Source organism: Oryctolagus cuniculus, chromosome 16, assembly GCF_051225735.1.
Source record: "Oryctolagus cuniculus isolate XC-2025 breed Fujian yellow rabbit chromosome 16, ASM5122573v1, whole genome shotgun sequence".
In the NCBI taxonomy this organism is placed as follows: Eukaryota; Metazoa; Chordata; class Mammalia; order Lagomorpha; family Leporidae; genus Oryctolagus; species Oryctolagus cuniculus.
The window spans coordinates 60584036-60608296 of NC_142882.1; the positions used below are offsets into that span (position 1 = coordinate 60584036).

Below are 24261 nucleotides of genomic sequence, written 5' to 3' on the forward strand. Positions count from 1 at the left end.
TTTTCTTGGAGGATCACTAATGGCTTACAACTTAGGTGGATAAAGAATAGCCTTGCCTAGTGGCTGGTCACTTCTTATTAACAATTTGGTATGAATCGCTTCATCATATTGGCCTGCAGTCATTGGATAACTTTAGAAAGGACCCTTGCCAAATCCAGAGATCTGGTAAAGAATAGAATGTGAGCTTTCAAGTTTACAGCAGTGTAAAGCACTATAGGAAGGGATGTAAAGGTCAAGTAGGCCAGCAAAAAGCCCCGGCTGCCTGGGAGACAATAGTGTAAATATTTTGTTAAGGACCATAATGACAGAGACAACACAATAAAATGAGTGGAACTGGACGGCAGTTTTGACACTGTAGGGAGAACATAGTACAAGAATGTTGAAATCACATCAAATCTAATTAACAAAACTAACTTTTATATAGCATTCAAAATAAACTTTTTAAAATTGTATTTGAAAGTAAGAAAAACCGAGGGGAGTGGAGAGGGAGAGAGAGAGAGAGAGAGAGAGAGAGAGAGACCGAGAGAGAGAATCTCCTAGCTAGTCTCAGTCCAGATGTCCCACATGGGAGACGGGAGATGGGAGACAGGGACCCAAGTAATTGAGCAGTCACCTACTGCTTCCTAGAGTGTGCATTAGCACCAAGCTGGAGTCAAGAATGGAGCTTGAACTCAGGGACTCTGATACAGAATGTAGGCATCTCAAGTGGCATCTTACATGTTACATCAAATGCTTGCCCCTCAAAATAAACTTGCAAGCAATATAAAGCTTCAATGTATTCTAAAGCTCCTAACAGTTCTATATAACACAGTTCCAAACCCTTTCACAGATATTTTACTATTTTTTAAACTTTCATTTAATGAATATAAATTTCCAAAGTACAGCTTATCGATTACAATGGCTCCCCCCCATAACTTCCCACCCACCCACAACCCTCCCCTTTCCTGCTCCCTCTCCCCTTCCATTCACATCAAGATTAATTTTCAATTCTCTTTATATGCAGACAATCAGTGGCTTTTATCTTTTAAAAATATGTCTGTGGCTTAGTGGAGTATCTGCTCCTTCAGTGGAAGTGTATGCTGGGTGGGGCCAGGTAACTCTGGCCATTGCTTGAGGGTAAGGCAAGAGTCCAGGGTGACACCCAAGTTCGGGCATCGTAGATCTCTATTACCAGCAGTAGGAGGGTATGATCTTGTTGGCTGGCATGATCACATGGTCATTTCCTTCCTGCCAAGGTGAACCACCCACCCAGGGCAAGCTTGCCTTCAGCCCCACAGTGCTCAGGCACCTCACTCATGCCAGTGCCCCAACTGTGTAACTGTGGGCAGTCCTCCGTGCGAGAGTGGAACCCTGGGCCTCTGAAGCCAGACACAGTCACTGCCCAAACCAGCCACACCCTATTGCACAGTCACAGAATTCTCACAGTCACAGGGTTACAGGGTTAGGTCTCCCACAGTCAAAGGGAGCAGAGCATCCAATTTCCACCCCATAAGCCGCCCCTGTCTACTGAAGAACTGTGACATTCTCAGAACCAGCTGCCAAACCATAGAGGCTGGTCAGTGCTCCCCTTAGCAAGTATGGTCCTGGTATGGGGCAATGATAGAATGAGATGGTGGAGGGAGAGCTTCATGGGCCTAACTGATGCCCTGCCTCCTTGCAACCCTACAGGGAAGACTCAAAATCAATGGGGTCCTCAGATTTATACCTCTGATAAAATCCTGCTGTAGTACATGAGCTGCAGCAGCCTCTACTTGCCTTACTGAGATGGTGTTTCCTCCCCACTGGTTGCTGTATGACTTGCTTCAAGAAGATGGCATCCTCTCCATCTGTTGGCTGCAGGAGTCGGGAGTGGTGTCCTCCTCGCTGTGGCATTATTGTAATGTTCCCGCTGTTCCCAGTGTCTGTTCTTTTTGTGGACTTTCCACCTAAAACTTCTTTCTAACTGTCCTCTGGGAATGCAGTTCTTCTTCTGTTATCTTCCTGTGGTTGGAACTAGAATGTCTTTTCCTTATTTGGCCTTCTTGTATCTTCTAGAAACTATACTGATGTGTCTTTGGCTAAACTCATACAGCTTCTGGAGTATGTAGATTAATGATTGGTGAAATAGACTTGGGTACAACTAATGGTTCTAGAACAAGGCACAGAGATCAAAGGCAAGATGACAATTTTCTGTAATTTTCATGGTTTTTGTGGTTGGTCCTGATACCGTATTGTTTATAATGGTATCATTAAAAACATTTATTTTATTATCGTATGTCTTAAAAGGTCTACTGTCAATGAATTTTTAAGTGTACAATATATTGTCATTAATTATAGATTCATGAAATTATTTAGCTTTAGGTTAGCTTCAGTCATCAGTTGAAAGAATAATTTTGGTGCATTTTCTTGGTTTAACTGTTATTCTTAAACTAAAAACATTCTTGCAACCTTTTTTGACAAATTATATGCATCTGTTTGATAATGTACCTACAATTGAGACCATTAAAAAAGCAAATATCCATTGTATGTGCAAATGAGCATATTTATATCCTAGTGCATTATATTTGTTCTTTTTTAGATAAAATAACTCTTAGTGTACTGATGTTGCCCATGATTATCTTATTATTATCTAAATTTCACCAAATATCTAGTTGTATAACTGATCTTCTCAGTGTATTTGAATACATGGAAATGCCTTGACACAATCGCAGCATGGGAATATAGACTAAATAATGGAACAGGATGGTACCTTTTAAACAAGGAACTAGATGGACCCTGTAATCTGAGACCTGAATAGTAGCCTTGACCATTCCCTGATGGTTTTTTGTCTCTGTCATCCAGAATCCTACCTTCATGATGCCTTTGATGAAGAGAGAGAGATGTGAAAAGAAGTCAGTTTTCTAGGGTTGAGGCAGGTGTTGGTGCTCCCTTCTCTATTAGGCTATTCATCCTCAAGGAAGGACTGATAGAATTTGTACCCAACCTGTTTTTAGCATTTTTCTGTTTATGAAAAATACATAGTAATTTTTTCTTTTTTTAAATTTATTTTTTAAAGAATACAAATTTCATTAGTACAACTTTGGGAATACAGTTATTCTTCCCACCACATCTGCCCTCCCATCCACACTCCTACCCTTCTTCCTCCTCCCTCTCCCCTTGCCAGTTCCATTCTCCATTAATTTTCATTTTCAATTAACTTTGTACACAGAAGACCAACTCTATACTAAGTAAAGATTTCAACAATTTGCACATACACACACACACACACACAGTTTGAGAACCAGTTTTACAATTAACTCTCATAATACAACTCACTGAGGACAGAGGTCCTGCATGGGTAGTTAGTGCACAGTGACTCCTGTTGTTAATTTAACAATTAACACTCTTCTGTATGACATCAGTGACCACCCGAGGCTCTTGACATGAGCTACCTAGGCTATGGGAGTCTTTTGAGTCCACAGACTCTGTCAGTATTTGCACAAGGCAATAAGCAAAGTGGAAGTTCTCTCCTCCTTTTAGAGAAAAGTACATTCTTCTTTGCCACTTCTGTCCGTTGGTGTCTCACTCAGGGAGATCCTTCATGTAGAACATTTTTTGCCACAGTGTCTTGGCTTTCCATGCCTGAAATGCTGTCACTGGCTTTTCTGCCAGAACAAGAAGACTTAAGGTCTGATTCTGAGGTCAGAGTGTTACTTAAAGCAATTATTATTCTATGAGTCTGCTAGCACATAGTATTAATTCTAGTTTGGAAATCTGGATTGACCAAAAATTCCTTCATATAAAAAGAATCCCATAGTAAACAATCAAATGATTCTTAGGTCATATACAACTCTTAGATTGTATTTTTTGGGTTGCAAGTATTCATCTTCTTTTAAAACATGCTTGAAAATGTGGCAAGCAAAAAAAGCCTAAGAAAATATCAGAACATTTATGAGAATCCATTGATTAAACGTAACTATTAAATTAGGATATGAGATAAACTATATTTCAACAGATTAAACAGAATATGGGAAATCAAAATATGCCTGATAATCAACCAAAAACTCAAGTATATTTTATGCTGATTTTAGTTCAGTTTCCCAATTTGACAAAGATCAGTCAAAGATAGAAGAAAAAAGTGCATGAAGCTTATTGTCTCAGGTCTCAAATCACATGTTTATATTTAAGAGGTAAGTAGTGCTTCAATATAATTGGAGTTTATTAAAAAAAAAACTCTAAGCATTCAAGATAAAGATATTTAGGAAAAACATGCTACCAAAACTCTTGAAAATGATTCTCATAGTATTACATTGAAAATAGCAAGATAAGTCAAATTTTGTGAGGTTGATTATTTTTGTAGTTAGTATTATAAAATATTTCTGTATGAAAGCCTGTTGTTTTGAATGATTTAGTATGGTGAGACAGCAAAAGAAATATGCTATTACCTAAATATGTATTTTTTTCCCTTGTGCCTTTTATTTTTTCCAATTTTTAAAAATTTATATAAGGTGAACACATTTTTTTAAAGATTCATTTATTTATTTGAAAGTTAGAGTTAACACAGAGAGAGGAGAGGCAGAGAGAGAGAGAGGTCTTCCATCTGATGGTTCACTCCCCAATTGGCTGCAATGGCCGGAACTGTGCTGGTCTGAAGCCAGGAGCCAGAAGCTTCCTCTGGGTCTCTCACACGGGTGCAGGGGCCCAAGGACTTGGGCCATCTTCCACTGCTATCGCAGGCCATAGCAGAGAGTTCGATCAGAAGAGGAGCAGCCAGGACTAGAACCGGCACTGATATGGGATGCCGGCGCTTCAGGCCAGGGCATTAATCCACTGCGCCACAGTGCTGGCCCAAGGTGAACAAATTTCATGTGTTTCATTTATAGTGATACTTCCCATCCAATCCCTGCAGCCATACTCCCACCTTTCCTTCTCCTTCCTTTCTTATTCTTCTTTTAATTTTTACAGTAATATAGTTCAGTTTATTTCATAATCATAACCTTAACCCTCCACTAAGTAAAGAATTCAGCAAATAGTAAGAAAAAAAACCCACTGTACCTCAATAGTAGAGACAAGGGCTGTAAACAATAATCAGATCTCAGAATGTGAATTTTGCTCACGTACATTACATTTTTTTGGTACTCAGTTATCACAGATCAGGGAAACATATGATGTTTGTCTTTTTTGGGACTGACATTTCATTAAGAATAATTGTTTCCATTTAAGAATAATTGCATCCATTTTGTTGTGAAAGACAAGATTTCATTCTTTTTTACTGCTGAATGATATTCCATAGTGTATATATACCACAGTTTGTTTATCTATTCTTTGGTTGTTGGACTTCTGGGTGAATTTAAGGGCAAAGGCATGGGGGTACAGATAACTCTTCATTGCTGATTTGATTTCATTTTATGGATAGATTCCCAGGAGTGGGATGGCTGTGTCATATGGTCGATCTATTTTCAGGTTTCTGAGGAATCTCCATTCTGTTTTCTACAATGGCTATACTAGTTTACCTTCACACAGTGTCTTATTGCTGTATGCAACAAACACTGCCCCTCTCCTTGCCCACCCTTTTACACTTCTGTTTCTGTACTTTTCTTGATCTTGCCTCTGTTTGTTTTTGTCTCTTTCTCTGTTTCTTGTGCCATTCCTCTTTTTCCTTAAAGGATTTCAAAGAGTTTTAAAAGTTTCCAAAATATGAAAGGAGAGAATAAATAGTTGGAGCACACACACACACACACACACAGAGAAAATAAAGGCAGGAAGTAAATGAAGGTAAGAATAAGATTAACACTCAGATATCATACTGTACCATTGTTAAGATGCTAGCAACCTAAACTAATGAGAAAATATTGTAGTTCTTTCAGAAAGTCCAAAATATAAAGTCAGATAATCTGTTTAGCAGATGCACAGTCTCTTGATGCTGAGTTGAGGATGATGTTTTTCTTATGAATATTCACAAAGAGAATTCCTTCAATATGGTCTATATAATTTTTGTTTTATAATTATAGTGATTATATAATTATAATTATAAACAAAAATTTCATAGAACTTTAAAAATTAATGTCAAAGCTCAATTTATTTAATATAATTCAGAGCCCAAATCAATGGAGTCTTCCTCACTCTGGCCTTCTTTTGGTTCCTAGTTCATGTCCCACTTTTTCTATGTGAGACTTTGTGTTTGCTCTTTCTTCTGAACTAAGCCTACCGTCCTTAAGGTCCTAACTTTATGCACAAAATGATTAGCAATGTGGGATCTAGGTTCAGACTTATAGTGCATATTTGAGCTCTGGTTTATGATTTATCTGATTAACTTTGGAAAAATTGCTTGTTTCTGTGTATAAAATGGCAGTAAAATAGTATGACAGTATTATGCATGAGCCAAATGAGGTAAGCCCTAAAAAGCATGTGGCAATTTCTTAGTACATTGTAAGTGCTAGGTAAATCTTAGGTGCTAATATTATTTCCATCATTTTTACTATTAGTACCAATGCTGACATCACATCAATGTGTCCTTACCTGCCCATAGTTACTCAAGAAAGAATACCCCTTAGTCTTTATCACAGTGCCTTTGAAAAAGTCTGTATCATAATCCTTTTTATAGTTTCTGTTTTATCTGTTCTTTACTTAATTGCTGTCCTTCTCACTAGGATGAGGACAGGACTAGGTATGTGGTGTTCACCATTGTCTCTGGTACTTACCATTGAATGCTCTATTTTTATATAGTGTTACCTTGAATCTTACTGAAAGTATGAACTAAGGATAGTCCTGAATTACCTCTTTCACAAAGGTAACTTGTTCCCTCTGATTTGTCTTTTTTCTTTGAATCAACTGCCACGATTTTCTGGTTACTTTACTCTTATCTTTTAGATAGGAGAAGACTTTGATGGAGCTGGGTATCGTAGAGAGTTCATAGGCCCCCTGCTCACAAAGTTCATGTTTTCCTAGGAGAAGGGAAAATCTTATACTTGCCCCCGTTTCAGTTTTTAGATTAGAGATTTGATTGTCTGCCAGGAAAAGGGAAGGAGCTCCATTTTTATTTAGCTGGGACAAAATACTTCTTCTCCCTCCTTGGTGGAAAAGTTTGGGACACTTGCCTTTCTTGGCCAGTCCACAACATCCCTGCCTTCCTTCCTATGGCACACATGCCAAGTGTAAGCTGGCAGTGAGGACTAAGCCCAGCACATCCTGTGCCATGGCAGGGTAGGTTATAATTGAGTTTGCCTTTCCCAACAACAATTCAGCCAAATTTAGCCTTTGGCCAGCCAAGGGTACCATGGGGTATCCTAATGAGAATGCCATCTGTTTTTCCCCAGTGGTAAATCCTGATAAATTTTCCCATCAATTCTTGGTGGATAAGCTTGCCTTGGACATACCTGCATGTGCCTTGTTTCCAAATTTTCTTGCAGTCTCTATGGTGACTTAACATAAACTGGTCTATTGCCTTTGTACTTAAAGTTGCCTTGGCTTGGAATGCTCTTCCTACCAATATCCCCATGGCTTGTTCCTTTACTGACTTGCAATGTATATTTTTTTACCCCTGGGAGCAGTTGATATAGTTCTTTTAAATGTCTGTCTCTTGTTAATATATTGTGACATATTTCTATTAAAAATTATAGTTGAATGAGATAACTTCCTATTAATGGTTTTATTTTAATATAATAAATTTTACAGTTTATCTATGTATCTACTAAGAGCCTCAGAGAAGAGCTCCCTCCAGGCTTTATAAGGTTGGACAAGACCCTTTACAGTTCTTCGATTCTGATATTTCTGCCTTCATGTGTTCATTCCCTTTCATGTATATGTGCCTTTTAATAAAAAAACTTAAGGGGCCAGATTGTTACGCCACTGTCTGCAGTCCTGGCATCCAATATGAGTGCTGGTCTGAGTCCTTCCTGCTCAACTTCCAATTCAGTTCCCTGCTAATGTGCCTGAGAAAGCAGTGGAAGATGGCCCAAGTGCTTGGGCTCCTGCACCCATGCGGGAGACCTGCATGAAGCTCCTGGCTCCTGGCTTCAGCCTGGCCCAGCACCGGCCGTTGTGGCCATTTGGGGAGTGAACCAATGGACAGAAGATCTCTCTCTGACTCATGCCTGCCACAACCACATCTAGGCTCTGTGGTGCAGAGTCACCACCACTTCTTGCTGCCCTTTGGGCCAAGATTGCTGCAGTGTGCAGCTTCGCCTTCATCTGTTGTATCCATGTGGCTTGGAACAACCAGACATGAAGCCAGTGATCTGGGGTATCTCAAGTTGCAAGAAGAGATGTTGCTGGTAACCCTCAGTTTCTTCCCTCAGGAAACCAATAGCAGGTATAGTTATGGATTGTGACTCAGGGCAACAGATGGACAGATGCTCAGAAAGAAAGATGGGATACTGGAGGTAGCCCTGAGCTAAAAGCCAGACATCTGACCCAAGAGAGAAAAATGGTGAGGACCTGGAGGCCGCACTGAGCTGGAATCAAATATCTGTCTTGGCGGTACCTCATGAAGTTACCCTGTCCCTGACTTTGATCCTAGTATCTTTGGTGGGGAGAAATGAAGACAATATCTGATCAACATCAGGGGTGGGAGCCAGCATCCAGAGTAAGACGGGGGTGGGGATGGGGAGAGGATGTCTGAGGAAGCTTCAAGGGGAATAATAGGACAGCACTAGAGAAGAGAGGCTTACCCTGACTAAAGAAATGGGAGGAGATACACTCTTGAATTCTGGCTATCAATTTCAAATTGAAGTCCTAATAATCAATTTGAAGTTGTGATATATTCATAGAATTTGTGAAGGTATCATGAGAAATATAAGCAAATATTTTGCATATCTATGTGCCCTGCTACCCTACCCAATCCTCCAATTCCATTAACAAAAAGACTGAATTCATCTTTGTACTTGCAACATTTCTTTTTTTATGACATTGTCAATGATAAATATTCAATAACAGTTAATTAAATGGAAAGAGATGTAATTCCAGATGTCAGTAAGTGTAAATTTCTTTTAAAGGAATGAATACAAATCATCTGAGAAGTTAAATAAGTCCTGATCATCAATGAAGTGGCTAGTGAATTTTGGAATATTAGTTCTGTATATTGAGAGACGCAGTGAGGCAGTCACAGTTAATAGCTAATCTTCGTATTAATGCCTAGAGTTCCAGCCCATGCTCTGTTACTAACTGGCTGGTTGACCTTGGAAATTAATTAAAAATGCTTTTGTGATTAGATTGGCTTTCAGTGAATTGAGCTAGCACTCCCCCCCACCCCCCATAGATCTGTTTAGGTTTAAATGAGAGTGCTCAGGACAGCATCTGATGCATGTTGGGCTTCTGCAGGTGGTACAGAAATCATGGTTTCTTAGGTAGAGGAGATTAGAGCCAGATCCTGAAGAATAGGCAAGATTTGGATGGGTTGGGAAGAATGTATATTATGAATTCTAGTGCAGGCATTTAATTTACTTTGTGATCTTTGGCAAGTTGTCTGAAATTCTCTGTGCTTTGTTTCCCTTTTTACAAAAAAGATCTCTCACACTCACAGTGCTTGATACGTGGTTAGCACCCAACAAATAATAGTTGCTCTTCTCATAGGTGTTTTTACTGCCACTGTGTCATCATCAATGTTATCAACATTATTTGGAGTAGGGAATAGACCAGGAATCTATGAGCTGAGGTTTCAGAAAATAGAGGGAAGCAAAGTTTTTGTGTAGGGACGGGTCTGACTGTAAAATCTTTCTTCAAATAAAAGACCTACCAGGAAAATAGGAAACTTGAATCATTGTTGTGGGGATTTATGCTGTTTGCAGTGTTCATGATGTGGAACTTTCTAAAAAATAAATTTCATCTCGCATAATATCCTGAAATAAACTAATCAGACTGGGCTGTACTTTTGCAACTAGGTGTTGTCTTACTGTTTAATGGTTTTTAAAGGACCTAAATTGGGATGTTTTTATTGTACTAAAGCCTACTGTAAGATACATAGTAAGAAGGACAACAGATTTCCACTGTGACCACCTGTCTTTGGAATTAAATTTGAAATGTTAAGTTGTTGATGCAGAAAATTACAATAAATGGAAATATTTTTATGAAACCATGGAAGTCTTATCTATACGATTAAAAATATTTTTCCTTTTAGCTTTGGTATTCACGTCAGGGTTGGTGATTGTTGAAGTAGGTTCAGCTTGTAATTGTGTGTTACTAAACATTTCTTATTGTGTTTTCTCTCAGAACGATACCGCATTCAGAGTGAACAGTTTGAAGATCTTTGGCTCATAACAAATGAGCTTATTCTGCGCCTTCAAGAATATTTTGAAAAGCAGGGAATCAAAGATTTCGCATGTTCTTTTTCTGGCTCTATGCCCCTGCAAGAGTATTTTGAGTTGATTGATCGTCACTTTGAGGTGTGTATAATCATCACTAATATCATCTATAATCCTTAAATCGTGTGAGGCAGACACACGTGCTGCTGCAGTTAAGAATTTTTGTGTACACGCTAGGAGGCTGCAGGCTGAGTTGTTCCAGTGTGTGGATGGTGGGTTTTGTGAATCCATTCCTGCCCTCTTGCCCAGTTTGTGATCAGTTGCAGATATTTACAGAGTGGCTGCCTGGAGCTAAGCATGTGGTCTGGCCTTGGAACAGAGCTGATTTAGTTCTCCCATATGGGGACTTAACCCTTAACCCCAATAACCCAGTGTTAAAACTGTTTGAGCTTATCGGCGGCCATTTGGCTAGCTAATTCTAGCAGGCCATAAATGAGGTGTGATTATAAAGTAAAGTGATTTTATTTTTTGTTTCTAACAAGCACACCAGAGCTTGTGCATCTGAACGAGGGTTAACCACTGAAAATATTCTCTAGTACCTGGCCAAATGAGTGCTTAGTAAATGCTAACTGATTAAATGTCTGAAGAAATGAGATCTGACAATGACTTTGTTGCCTTGAGTTTTTCTGCATGTCTTCTTTGAAGTGCCTTTGGGGCCTATGTTAGATTCCAGTGAGTATCTCAATAGCAGCAAATCTTCATCCTATGAGTGCTGATTGGATATTTGGAAATAACCCAAAGTCATGTTTTGTAAATGCACTGGGCACTGACAGTAATTGTTTAAAAGCTGCCAGAGTCCGCTTACTTACAGAGTTTATAAACAGACTATCTGAGCATTGCAGAAGGGGAATTTTGGAAGAATTCTGAGTAGGGTTTAAATAAGCATTGATTCCTAGAATGACTCTGTTTAAAGGAATCAGTAGACATTTCAGTTTGTAAGCTATGTTGTGTGTGTGTGTGTGTGAAAGAGAGAGAGAAGAGGGAGAGAGATGATTTGGCATGTAGCTGGTCAGTCATCCCTTGAATATTGATGAGCATTGGTTTTTCACCTTGAACATTCAAGAACATTATACCATTATAGTTTTTTTAATCCATTGTGAACATAAATGGAAATTTTCAGGTGTGTACAATACAATTATAAATAATTACATCATTATCAAATTATTTTCCTTCATCTGTGATGATTATATGGCACAGTATGTTTTGTACTAAATTGTGGCACCAAAATTGACAATTTGGGGAGTATCTATTGGTATTAAGGATTAAGAACCTTTAGAATCCTCTGGGATATATTTTAAGAAATTTTTATTTCACTGTACAAAACTGTGGTCTAGTGGTTTGCAAAAGATGGTCCATAGAAAGACTACAGTTAAGTATGTATTTGTAATATTTGAAATAGAGAATATGGTATCTTGCTGACTAATTGGGTTGGAATAATTTTCCTTCCTTATTAGATACTTACTTGTCCCCTGGAGTTTCCATAGTAGGGGTGTTTTCTTTTCAGAGAGGAACCTAGGGAATATGGTGAATTATAGGTAGAAAATAAAGGGAGTACAATTCTACTTCCTTTGTTATCTATCCCCAATTTTAATGACTTCTGCCCTTTAATTTTAATGATTTCTGCCATTAAAATTAAACTATGTTTTGAAACTTTGAATCAAAATGGCCTTTGGAATCCAAGTGTCCTTTGTTATAATCTCCATGAAGGCAGAGAGTTTTGTCTGTTTTACTTTTTGCTATAATTCCTACTGCCTGGAACAGTACTTGGTCCTAGAATCTAACAAATATCTGTTAAATGTTCAGACTGTGACATGTGAAAATTAACTCTTTGCTGCTGGCTTACATGTGAAAAGGAATAATAACTGACAGATATCTGAGTACTGAGAATATGTTTTTATATACATTTATATTACTGAAATAAATATTTTAGAGTTATGAGATGAGTTATAATTAAGAATCATTTCTAATTCTCTTTGCCTAGCCACTCAATCTTCTCTTTGGGGGCAACCTTTAGTATCCAATTTCTTCTGTTTCTTTCTAGAAATATTTTATGCAGCCACAACTATGTTAATATATGGCTTTCTTTAAGAAAAACACATGAAAACTCTCACATTTTCTACTAGTCTGTATATTTTTTGCTTTATTTAATGAAATGCATCTTTGTATATTTTTGCTTCAATTAATGCATCTTTGGATAGCACAACATGTTGGCATCCGGTAGTCTTACAAAGTAGTTTTCTTTATTTAACTAGTTCCCTTATTGATGGATATTCCTTTAGATTTTAGATTATTAATATATTTCTTTAAAAATCTAAGCAATTCTATATTGAATATCTTTATACATAATTTTTTGCAAGATGTCTCTATAATAAATTTCTAAAAGAAGGATTTTGAGGTCCAAGTTTGTATGTTCAAGAACATTTTTGTCCTAAAGATTTATTTATTTGAAAGGCAGGGCCGGTGCCGCGGCTCACTAGGCTAATCCTCTGCCTTGCGGCGCCGGCACACCGGGTTCTAGTCCCGGTCGGGGTGCCGGATTCTGTCCCGGTTGCCCCTCTTCCAGGCCAGCTCTCTGCTGTGGCCAGGGAGTGCAGTGGAGGATGGCCCAGGTGCTTGAGCCCTGCACCCCATGGGAGACCAGGAGAAGTACCTGGCTCCTGCCATCGGATCAGCGCGGTGCGCCAGCCGCGGTGGCCATTGGAGGGTGAACCAACGACAAAGGAAGACCTTTCTCTCTCTCTCTCTCACTGTCCACTCTGCCTGTCACAAAAAAAAAAAAAAAAAAAAAAAAAGAAAGAAAGGCAAATACAGAGAGAGGAGAGACAGAGAGATCTTCCACCAGCTGGTTCACAGCTCAAATGGCCACAAATGGCCAGAAGACAGGAGCTTCCTTGAGGTCTCCCACACAGGTCAGGGTCCTGGAGACTTGGGCCATCTTCTGCTGCATTCTCAGGAGCTTTACTATGAAGCTTGATCATAAGTGGAGCAGCTGGACTCAAACCAACAAGCATGTGGGATGCCAGCCTCCCAGGCATAGTCTTAACCAGCTATGCCAAAATGCTGGCCCCGTAATTGTTATGTAAATCTTATTGGATTGTTACTCTTTTTCTTGTTGATTTCTCTTGGGTTGTTAAATTTTCCATAGTAATTTGTAGATGCTTTCTAGATATTATGGGTATAACACTTTTTTAAAAAATGATTATTTATTTGAAAGGAAGAGTAGCTGAGAGAATGAGAGGGAAAGACACAGGAAAAGGGATCTTCAGTCTCCTAGTTTGCTCCCCAAATGCCTGCAACAGCCAGGGCTGGGCCAGGCTGAAACTAGGAGCCACTGACTTCATCCAGGTCTTCTCTGCCGCTTCCCGGGATGTGCTAGCGCAAAGCTGGGTTGGAAACGGAGTGGCCAGGACTGGAGGTGGCGCTCCAGTATGGGATGCAGGTGTCTCAAGTGGCAGTCTAACCTGCTAAGTGACACACTTGCCCTTTGGGCATAATGTGATTGTTGTCATTAGTTTTTGCAGTTTTCTGTCTTATCAATTTGCTTATACTGTTTTTCCTTTGCTTTTTAAGGTTTTACTTATTTATTTGAGAGGCAGAGTTAGAGAGAGAGGGAGGGAGAGACAGAGAGAAAAGTCTTCCATCCACTGGTTTACTCCCCAAATGGCCAAATCTGGGCAGATCCAAAGCCAAGAGCTTCTTCCAGGTCTCCCACGAAGGTGCAGGGACCTAAGGACTTGGGCCATCTTCTACTGCTTTCCCAGGCCACAGCAGAGAGCTGGATTGGAAGAGGAGCAGCCTGGACTAGATCCAATGCTCATATGGAATGCCAGCACCTCAGGGAGAGGCTTAATCCACTATGCCACAGTTCCTGCCCCTCTTACAATGTTTTCTTTCTTTCTTTTTTTTAAGATTTTATTTATTTATTTGAGAGGTAGAGTTACAGACAGTGAGAGGGAGAGACAGAGAGAAAGGTCTTCCTTCCTGTGGATCACTCCCCAGATGGCTGCTACAGATGGCACTGCGCCGATCTGAAGCCAGGAGCCAGGTGCTTCTTCCTGGTCTCCCATGTGGGTGCAGGGGCCCAAGGATTTGGGACATCTTCTCCTGCTTTCCTAGGCCATAGCAGAGAGCTGGATTAGAAGAAGAGCAGCTAGGACTAGAACCAGCACCCATATGGGATGCCGGCACTGCAGGCGGAGGATTAACCTACTGTGCTACGGCGCTGGCCTGTTATAATGTTTTTTAACCACGTAGAATCAGATATTCAGTTTTACTTTTTTTTTTTTTTAAGTTGTTTTTATTTAAGAGAGACAGAGAAACAGAGACAGAGAGAGCAAGAGATAAAGTGTCCATCCTCTAGTCTACTCCCCAGATGCCCACAGTAGCCAAAGTAGCTGCTGAAGCCAGGAGCTGCAAACCTCATCCAAGTCTCACATGTGGGGGACAGAAATCTGATCTTGAGTCCTCACGGCTGCCTTCCGTGGTCTGCAGCAGCCCGAGCCCGGAATCAGGAGCCAGGTCAAGGCACAGGCACTCTGTTGTGGGACACAGGTATCCGAACTGGCATCTTAACCACCAGGCCAAATGCCTGCCTCGGCCTTGTTTTCAGTTGGCAATTTACCGCTAGTGTGTGTATGTATATTTTTGTGTGCATCTTTTGGCTTTTGACTCATAAAGGACTTTCCCATGCTAGAATTGCAAGAAAATTCTAATTTTTCTAGTGCTGTTATTGCATCTAAACTTTTGATCTCTGTGCAACTTATTTTGCTGTAAAAAATGGGGAAAATTCATATTTTTCTCTATGTAAAAAGTTGTCATGAAACATTTATTGAGTATTCCATCATTCCCCACTGTGATGGGGTCACCTTTACTGCATTCCCATTTTATTTATTTCACTGTGTTATCTATGTCTTCATGTACCACATGTCACATTGTTTTAATTCAAGTATGTAGTGCACTTAAACTTCCTCATTCCCTTTTTGGGGTGGCTATTTAGATAAGATGCTGGTGGAGATGCTTACGTGCCATGTTGTAATTCTAGACTCAGTACTCAGCTCCAGCTTCTCACTCCAGCTTTCTGCTAATGCAGACCTGGGGGTTCCAGGGATGGCAGCAGTAATTAAGTTCTTGCCACCTGTGTCGAAGACCTGCTTTGAATTCCAGACTCCAGGGTTTGGCCCTCATGATTTCAAGCATTTGGGTCATAAAACAGTGGATGAGAGTTCTCTCTATGTTTCTCACTGTCTCCTTTTTCTCTGTGTGTCTCTCTGACTCTAAAAAAAAAAATTTAAAATCCTTTATGGCTTTTTCAAAATTTTAATTGTTATTCCCTGTATTCGTACTTTAAATACATTTAGCTGTGCCTATTTGACCTGAATTTAAGAAATTCTTTGTTGTAGCTGCGGAAAAATGGTGAAAAGTTAGAGGAACTCCTATCTGAAAGAGCTGTGCAGTTCCGGGCCATTCAGCGCCGGCTGTTAGCAAGGTTCAAAGATAAGACGCCCGCCCCACTCCAGCACCTGGACACTTTGCTGGATGGAACCTACAAGCAGGTCAGTGTTCATCTGCCCTCATTTTCTACTCCTACCACCCCTAGCCTGCAGATGTGTTCCATAATGTCAGGTGTTTCTTGACTGTGCATGTAGAGCAGTGAAACACACACAAGCCTTAGAACCACAGAAACCCAGTTCAAAGTCAAATCCGCCACTTTCTAATTATGTGACCTTGAATAAAGTACGAGATCCAACAGAGGCTGCGTTTCACCTAAGATTGCTGTGAGGAATTTTAGTCATTGACAAAAAGACTCTAGCACAATGCCAGGCACATAGTATGTGCTTGCTAAATAATGGCTATTATGATTAGTGTAATTGTTAGATAAATGTTGGTGCATCCCATAATTATCACCATTATTCTCCAGTTATCTTACCAATTAATTGGCCTAAATTTCTAGTATTAAGTCAGTGTTAAGATGGAATTGTTAAGCATCCTAGTTTGAAAAGTTGTAGTTCAAAAAAACTGATTTTTTTCTTCCTCTTCCTGACTCTCCTTCCACCCATGTTTATCATGTGCCTGGCTAGGATGATCTGGCTCTCATTTCAAAGCACTATGTCATTGAAAACTACCTCAAAAATGATCATCTCTGGCTTGAAACAATCCCTCCCAAAATTTTAATTTAATCAGTAAGATCTACCAGTTCCACTGTTATGAAGTCTTAGAATGACTAGAATGAAGATGTTGAAATACTGCATTACTTCTTCCTATATTGCTAGATGATCTCACTATCCTGTTTCAGAATTAACATGGGTAATGTGAATTTTCTGTTGATGTGTTAATGACATAATGATATATTCCTGAGCATATTCCTTGTATACTTTAACCCACTTTCCTCCAGTGGCAACATTTGAAAAACTTTTTTCTTACTATCACAAGTAGGGTATAGATGTTAATAAACTATACAGATCTTACTCATTTGTATTCATTTGTTTGGGTTTGTTTATTAAGTTCCATACTATTTTTTATAAGTTTATTTATTTATTTGAAAGCTAAATTGTGTGTGTGTGTGTGTGTGTGAGAGAGAGAGAGAGAGAGAGGAGAGAGAGAGAGGCACGAGAGAAAAGAGATGAGAGAATCTTCCATCTACTGGCTTGCTCCCCAAATGTCTGCCAAGACAGAGCCAGGGGCCTGGAACTCCATCCAGGTTTCCCACGTGAATTGCCGGAACCCTAGTACTTGGGCCACTGTCCACTGCTTTCCCAAGGCTCATTAGCAGGTATGCATTAATGGGAAGCTAGAATCAGGAGTTGGATCCAGGAATTTGACCAAGGTATTCTGTTGAAGAACATGGACATCTTAGCTGCTAGGCTAAATTCTTGCCCTCTTTTAAAAAAACTACATTACTGCTTCTCAGACTTTTGGCTAAGATCAAGTGTGTACAAAAGCTACATTATGCATAACGCTAAATTCTTATCTTCTCAGAAATATAGTCATTCTTACCTGGTTTTGTATTTTTATATATTTTAAAAAGATGGTTAGAAGTGAAATATTAAAAAAAAAAAAGAAGTGCAATATAGCTTTGTGAGGCTAAATAAAACAAAGCAAAACAGAGAACAGTATCACAGGGCCAGGCATTTGGTGTAGTGGTTGGGAAAACTGCTTAGGATGCCCATGTCCCATGTCAGAATACCTGGGTTCAAGACCTGTCTACACTTCTGATCCAGCTTCCTGTAAATGTGCACTTGGGAGGCAGTGGGTGGTGGCTCAGATGCTTGGGTCTCTGCCACCCAAGTGCGAGACCTGGACTGAGTTCCATGCTCTGACCTCAGCTGTGGAGCCCAAGTCAGGAGTAATCCAGCCACGGGCCACGGGCAGGTCATTCCCACTCCCCAGTCCCATCTCTGTGTCTCTGGCTGTAGAATAAATGAAATAAATTTTACAAAATGTTAAGAGTATCATATGTATTAATCTACTTCTCTTTTTTTTCTTTATTCTGATATTATTTAGTTGAGCATTTTCCTTATTAATCTACTCTCAATTTGTAATGATTACATAGAATTCTCTATTATGGACATTCTGTAGTATGGAAAGACTGCTCTTTATTAAATAAAAAGATCTTAATAATATTTTTAATGTTCAGTCTAACACTGAGGAAAATTCCTCATAGAAAACTATGTCGTGTTTGAATGTGCATATCACTGCTCTCATTATCACATACCTTGTGTTGACTTTTTCTTATCTTTGTGATTTCCCTCAGTAGGAAGCCTGATGTCCTTGGTGGATTAGCCAAACCCATGACATAATGACTGTATGGCATAATTCCATTGTGTGGATCCTGTTTTCCAAATGTATCAGCCTAAAAGTAGATCAAATTAGATCAACTAGGTAGCGACCTGTATGGAGTCTTGTTTTTCCTCATGTGATGGCAGCATTAATTTTTCTCTCAGTCCTTTTGTGTCTTAGTGCTCATTTAGTTCTTTGAGGAGCCATAAGAGAAGCCCTCAGGGTGTGTAGTGAACAATTTTTATTCTGTCCCACTTATCACCATGCGGCTCAAAGATGTTGTGTTTTCACCGTGTAAGAAAGCAGTGGTAATTGACTTAAGAAAAAATAGATAACGGGCCGGCGCCGCGGCTCAGTAGGCTAATCCTCCGCCTAGCGGCGCCGGCACACCGGGTTCTAGTCCCGGTTGGGGCGCCGGATTCTGTCCCGGTTGCCCCTCTTTCAGGCCAGCTCTCTGCTGTGGCCCGGGAGTGCAGGGGAGGATGGCCCAAGTGCTTGGGCCCTGCACCCCATGGGAGACCAGGAGAAGTACCTGGCTCCTGCCGCAGCACGCCAGCTGTGGCAGCGCCCATTGGAAGGTGAACCAACGGCAAAGGAAGACCTTTCTCTCTGTCTCTCTCTCTCACTATCCACTCTGCCTGTCAAAAAAAGAAAAAAAAAAAAAAAAGAAAAAACAGATAAGGAAACAGGAAATTCTTAAAACTAGAGTGAAATCTCTCTGAAGGTAGGGAATTATTTGTCTTAATGACTGCTGTATTCTTAGTACAGTATAGGTCTAGATAGTTACTTAAAACTGTGTGTCTTTGATAAGAGAACAAAGAACATAACAGCAGAGTGTTCTTTATTTTTTTTAACTTTTATTTAATGAATATAAATTTCCAAAGTACAGCTTATGGATTACAATAGCTTCCCTCCCCCATAACTTCCCTCCCACCCGCAACCCTCCCCTTTCCCACTCCCTTTCCCCTTCCGTTCACATCAAGATTCATTTTCAATTCTCTTTATATACAGAAGATCAGTTTAGCATATAGTAAGTAAAGATTTCAACAGTTTGCACCCACATAGAAACACAAAGTGAAAAATACTGTTTGAGTACTAGTTATAGCATTAAATCACAATGTACAGAACATTAAGGACAGAGATCCTACATGAGGAGTAAGTGCACAGTGACTCCTGTTGTTGACTTAACAAATTGACACTCTTGTTTATGGCATCAGTAATCACCCTAGGCTCTTGTCATGAGTTGCCAAGGCTATGGAAGCCTTTTGAGTTCACCGACTCTGATCATATTTAGACAAGGTCGTAGTCAAAGTGGAAATTCTCTCCTCCCTTCAGAGAAAGGTACCTCCTTCTTTGATGACCTGTTCTTTCTACCGGGATCTCACTCGCGGAGATCTTTCATTTAGGTCCGTTTTTTACCCCCAGAGTGTCTTGTCTTTCCACTCCTGAAATACTCTCATGGGCTTTTCAGCCAGATCAGAATGCCTTAAGGGCTGATTCTGAGGCCAGAGTGCTGTTCAGGACATCTGCCATTCTATGAGTCTGCTGTGTATCTCGATGTGTATCTCGATCTTGAATCGTTCTCTCCCTTTTTTATTCTATCGGTTAGTATTTGCAGACACTAATCTTGTTTATGTGATCCCTTTGACTCTTAATCCTATCATTATGATCAATTGTGAACTGAAATTGATCACTTGGACTAGTGAGATGGCATTGGTACATGCCACCTTGATGGGATTGAATTGGAATCTCCTGGTATGTTTCTAACTCTACTGTTTGGGGCAAGTCAGCTTGAGCATGTCCCAAATTGTATATCAGCAGAGTGTTCTTTTAACCCAGGCTCATGAATCCCTGGGATGCTTATTTTTATTAAGGTACTCCAGAGCTCTCTTCTCTCTTTCTAAAGAAAATAACTGGAGAATTCAGACAAACTGTCATAGGAAGGGTGGTTTTATAGCTGCAAATTTGTGGACATTCTTGGCTGATAAAATATTTTTGTTCTATTTTGAAATTTAAAAATGAATCAATTTATTTATTTGAGAGTCAGAGTGAGAGCTCCCATCTGCTTCCTCACTCCCAAAATGCCTGCAGTAGCTGAGATGTAAGCCAGCAGCCCTGAACTCAGTCCACATCTCCCACATGGGTGGCAGGAACCCAGCTACTGGAGTCGTCACCACTGGTTCCCAGGGTCTGCATTAGAAGGAGGCTAGAATCAGGAATATGAGCTGGGAATTGAAAATAGGCACCCTTGTAAGGGATATAGGCTTCCTAACTGGTAGCTTAGCCACTAGGCTAAATGCACACGCCTTCTGTTACTTTTGTGTGTGTGTGAGGGTGTCTGTGTGCTGTAGTTATGTGTGAAACACTCATCTATTGAAATACCTGAAACACTTCTGTGCAGACAGGACACTGTGCACTTCAATCCCATCGTATTCTTATTAAGTGACATGAGTATTAGTTGATATTTTTCAGTTTTAATACATTTTTAGAAAACTGGAAATTTTTTCCTTCATTTTCTAATTACAGAATTGTTGAGCTCTTCTACTTAGAAGGCATATTTCTTTCATAAGTAATTCCTTTGAGCAACTACAATAGGATATAGAAATGTAGAACTGGAGATAGTTAGGGGTTTTGTGGATGCTAGATGATCCAGGAGCTGTTATGAATTCCAGTAAAATCCTTTGAACAACCTGAAAGTGATGTTCAAGGCCCTTCATATATGAATGGTTAAGCATCTCTGAGTTGGCTCTAATGTGAGATGGTTTGTATGGCGTAGTCACTTTTATGATAGTGTAGTGGTGGTACATTCGTAGATTCTGAAGTTCACGTTTTGATTGGTAGTTCTCAACTCAGTAACGTTAGCTGGTGTTATTTTGGCACTGAAAGAACCAGCACTTTATCAGGTACAGTAGTAGGTAAGGTTAGAGTGGTCGGTATGGGAATAGTGCTGTAGGTGTTTAGCAGTGACTCTGGGTACCCCTGACTTACCAGTGAGCCAGTGAAATGGGCCTCTAATCCTTGAATGACTTGAAGTTAGGTTCCTTTAATTCTTATACAGAAAGAACCTATTAGAGTAAGCTACTGCTTCTAAGGTTGCAGTAATGCATCCAACATTGCTTCCTTTTAATGCATGCGAAACAGTGCTCTAGGATTTGAAGTGGGCTATCTGATTGTGTCATCGTGTAATAGAGTGACTCTGTGACTAGCGTTGTCTTGTCTGTATTCCAGTCCTGACTCTTTTACTTGCTATCTTTGTGGTCTTGGGCAAATTACTTAAACAGATAAAGATAAAACATAACTCTCCCTGGGACTCGATTTCCTTACCTGTAGCATAATGAGAGTAATGGTGTAGCCTGCGTGGGATTGTGAGGATGCAAGTGTGAAAACATATAAATTGTTTACATTCGTGCTTGGTACACAGTACCAATAGATATCAACCACAATTCTAGAGAGTGTTCCTCATCTTTATTTGACTGAGAATTTAGTCATACTGTCTGCAAAGAGGTGTTATTAGATCAGACGAAAGAGACTATAATAATATTCCATCTCTCTGAAACTGTCTGGCAACCTCATGAATCTAGGCCTCAGCCAAGAATCAGGATCACCCTGTATCCTCAGGAGTGGCCTTCAAACTCCTGATAGCCCACCTGCCTTGGAGGTTTGGTTTCAGAGAGGATACCAAAAGGGAAGAGTCCCAGCTGCTCTGCTTCCCATCCAGGTCCCTGCTAATGCACCTGGAAAGGCAGAAGGTGATGGCCCAAGTATTTGGGCCCCTGTCACTCTTGTGAGAGACCCAGGTAGAGTTTCAGGCTCCTGGCTTCAGCTTTGCCCAACCCTAGCTGTTCTGGTCATTTGGGGAGTGAACCAGCAGATAGAAGATTCTCTCTCTCTCTCTCTCTCTCTCTCTCTCTGTCTCTCTTCCCCACTCCCTCTTCTTCTCTGTGTCACTCTGCCTTTCATATAAACAACAGCAATAATCAAAACACAAAAAAGGGAAGGAGCTTGAAGCTCATGAACTCAAGTGACCACCTTCTGAGACTCTGTGATTGTTTCACTTGGAAAGAGAAAAATTCCTGGATGAAAAATTGCTGACAAAAAATAATTTTCCCATCCACACAGACACATTGCCTTGCACAATGGTGGTACCAAATTGTAGTTCTACCAGATGTGTTTAAAAACGTATGTTCCTCTAGGTATTACTTGTTTTAGTTTTTACAAGTTTTAACTGATAATGTAATTTTCATTGATGTTTTGTTACTACTTTCTTTGCTTACCATTGAGGTTGGACATGTTTGTCATGTAGTTGTCCACTTTTGTCTTCTTTTGTGGTTCACATATCTTCTCCCTTTGTTCAGTACTCTTTCAAGTTATTCATCACCTTATTTTGTGTGAATGGTGGTAGTTTTTAAAATCTTTTTGTCATGCATAAAATACTTTGTAGATACTAGATATGTAACCTCTGAACTATAACAATATATGGAATTGATTATACATAAAAATTTATCAATTTTTCATTTGCTTTTTATTTGATATTTTTTGACAAGCAAAATCTAAAAAATATTGGCAGTAAAATCATTCCATCTTTTTCTTTTAAAATTTTCAGCCTAGGAAATTCTTCCAGTGCCAAAAGTATGTGACTATTAAGTTGTAATTTATTCTAAACTTTTTAAGTTACCTTATTTATATAAGCTTTCTGAATCTACCTATAATGCATTATGTAATTTATTAGGAATCTAACCCCTCTGTCAAAAATGATTAGACTAGGGGTCAGTGTTGTGGTATAGTAGGTTAAGCCTCTGCCTATGACGGCCACACCCCAGTGGGTGCTGGTTTGAGTCCCAGTTGCTTCACTTCTGATCCAGCTCCTTGCTAATAATGCACCTGAGAAAGCAGCAAAATACAGCCCAAGTCCTTGGGTCCCTGCACCTACTTAGGGGACCCTGACAAGGCTCTGGACTCCTAGCTTTGGCCTGGCCCAGCCCTGGCTGCTGCACCCATTTGGGGAGTGAACCAGAGGATGGGAGATCTCTTTCTCTCGCTCTGGCTCTCCTCCTTTCCCTGTAATTCTGCCTTTCAAGTAACTTAAAATAAGTACTTAAAAAAATGATAGCCTAGTTGCCTCAGTCCCTGCTTATTGCATAATCTGTTCTTTTCCTACCATAAAGCATGCTATCCCAATGCTTAGTGGCTTAAAAAAAACAAAAATTTGTTTTTATTGTCCATGAGTCTTTGGATCAATGGGGCTGTTCTATTGATTTAGGCCATATGTGGCTGGTCTTGGCTGAGCTCAGGCATTTGTTTCTGGGTTGGTAGCCCTGCTGGGAAGTGTGTGGCCTAGGTTGTACATACTCCCACATTTGGCAGGTGGTTTGCAGATAGCTGCGGCTTTGAGTCATGTGTGTCTCAACCTTGATTTAGCAGGATGGCCTGGGCATTTTCAGGGCTAGAAGTCCCAATACACAAGCACTTTTCAAATCTTTCTTATGTCGTCTTTCCAATGCCTCACTGGCACTGGCCAATTCAAATCAAAGGGAGGTGAAACTCCCTCCATTTACTGGAGGAGTACTTTTATAGTGTGGGTGCTTTTACAATCTGCCCTTCTTCTTTTAGCATGCATACGTTGGGCACCCCTAACCTGAAAATTGGAAATCCTAAAAGCTCCAAAATCTGAAAGTTTTTGAGTGCTGATGTGTTGTAACAAGTGGATAATTTCATAGCCGGCGCCGTGGCTCAATAGGCTAATCCTCCACCTTGCGGCGCCGGCACACCGGGTTCTAGTCCCGGTTGGGGCGCCGGATTCTGTCCCGGTCGCCCCTCTTCCAGGCCAGCTCTCTGCTATGGCCAGGGAGTGCAGTGGAGGATGGCCCAGGTGCTTGGGCCCTGCACCCCATGGGAGACCAGGAAAAGCACCTGGATCCTGGCTCCTGCCAGGATCAGCGCGGTGCGCCGGCTGCAGCGGCGGCCATTGGAGGGTGAACCAACGGCAAAAGGAAGACCTTTCTCTCTGTCTCTCTCTCTCACTGTCCACTCTGCCTGTCAAAAAAAAAAAAAAAAAAAAAAAAAAAAACAAGTGGATAATTTCAGACCTGAGCTCACACAAATCACACAGTATTGTCTAAAACTCTCTTTAGGCTACGTGTGTAATATGTATATTAATGAATTTTTATTTAGACTTTGATCTCATTCCCAAGCTATCTCCTTGTATATATGCAAATATTACAAAATCAAA

General features: G+C 40.2%; 1 protein-coding gene across 20 annotated transcripts in view; it reads left to right on the plus strand.

Moving 5' to 3' along the window:
* BBS9 (Bardet-Biedl syndrome 9) overlaps positions 1-24261 on the plus strand; it is a 438558-nt gene that overhangs the window by 213048 nt on the left and 201249 nt on the right. For all 20 annotated transcript variants that reach the window (XR_016222612.1, XR_016222613.1, XM_008261624.5 and 17 more), the window contains 2 exons: positions 10165-10337; positions 15656-15808. Coding sequence is in view for 18 of the 20 variants with exons in the window: in XM_008261624.5 (XP_008259846.2) it covers positions 10165-10337; positions 15656-15808 (326 nt within the window). In the remaining 2 variants the exon portion in view is untranslated. The remainder of the gene's footprint in view (positions 1-10164; positions 10338-15655; positions 15809-24261) is intronic.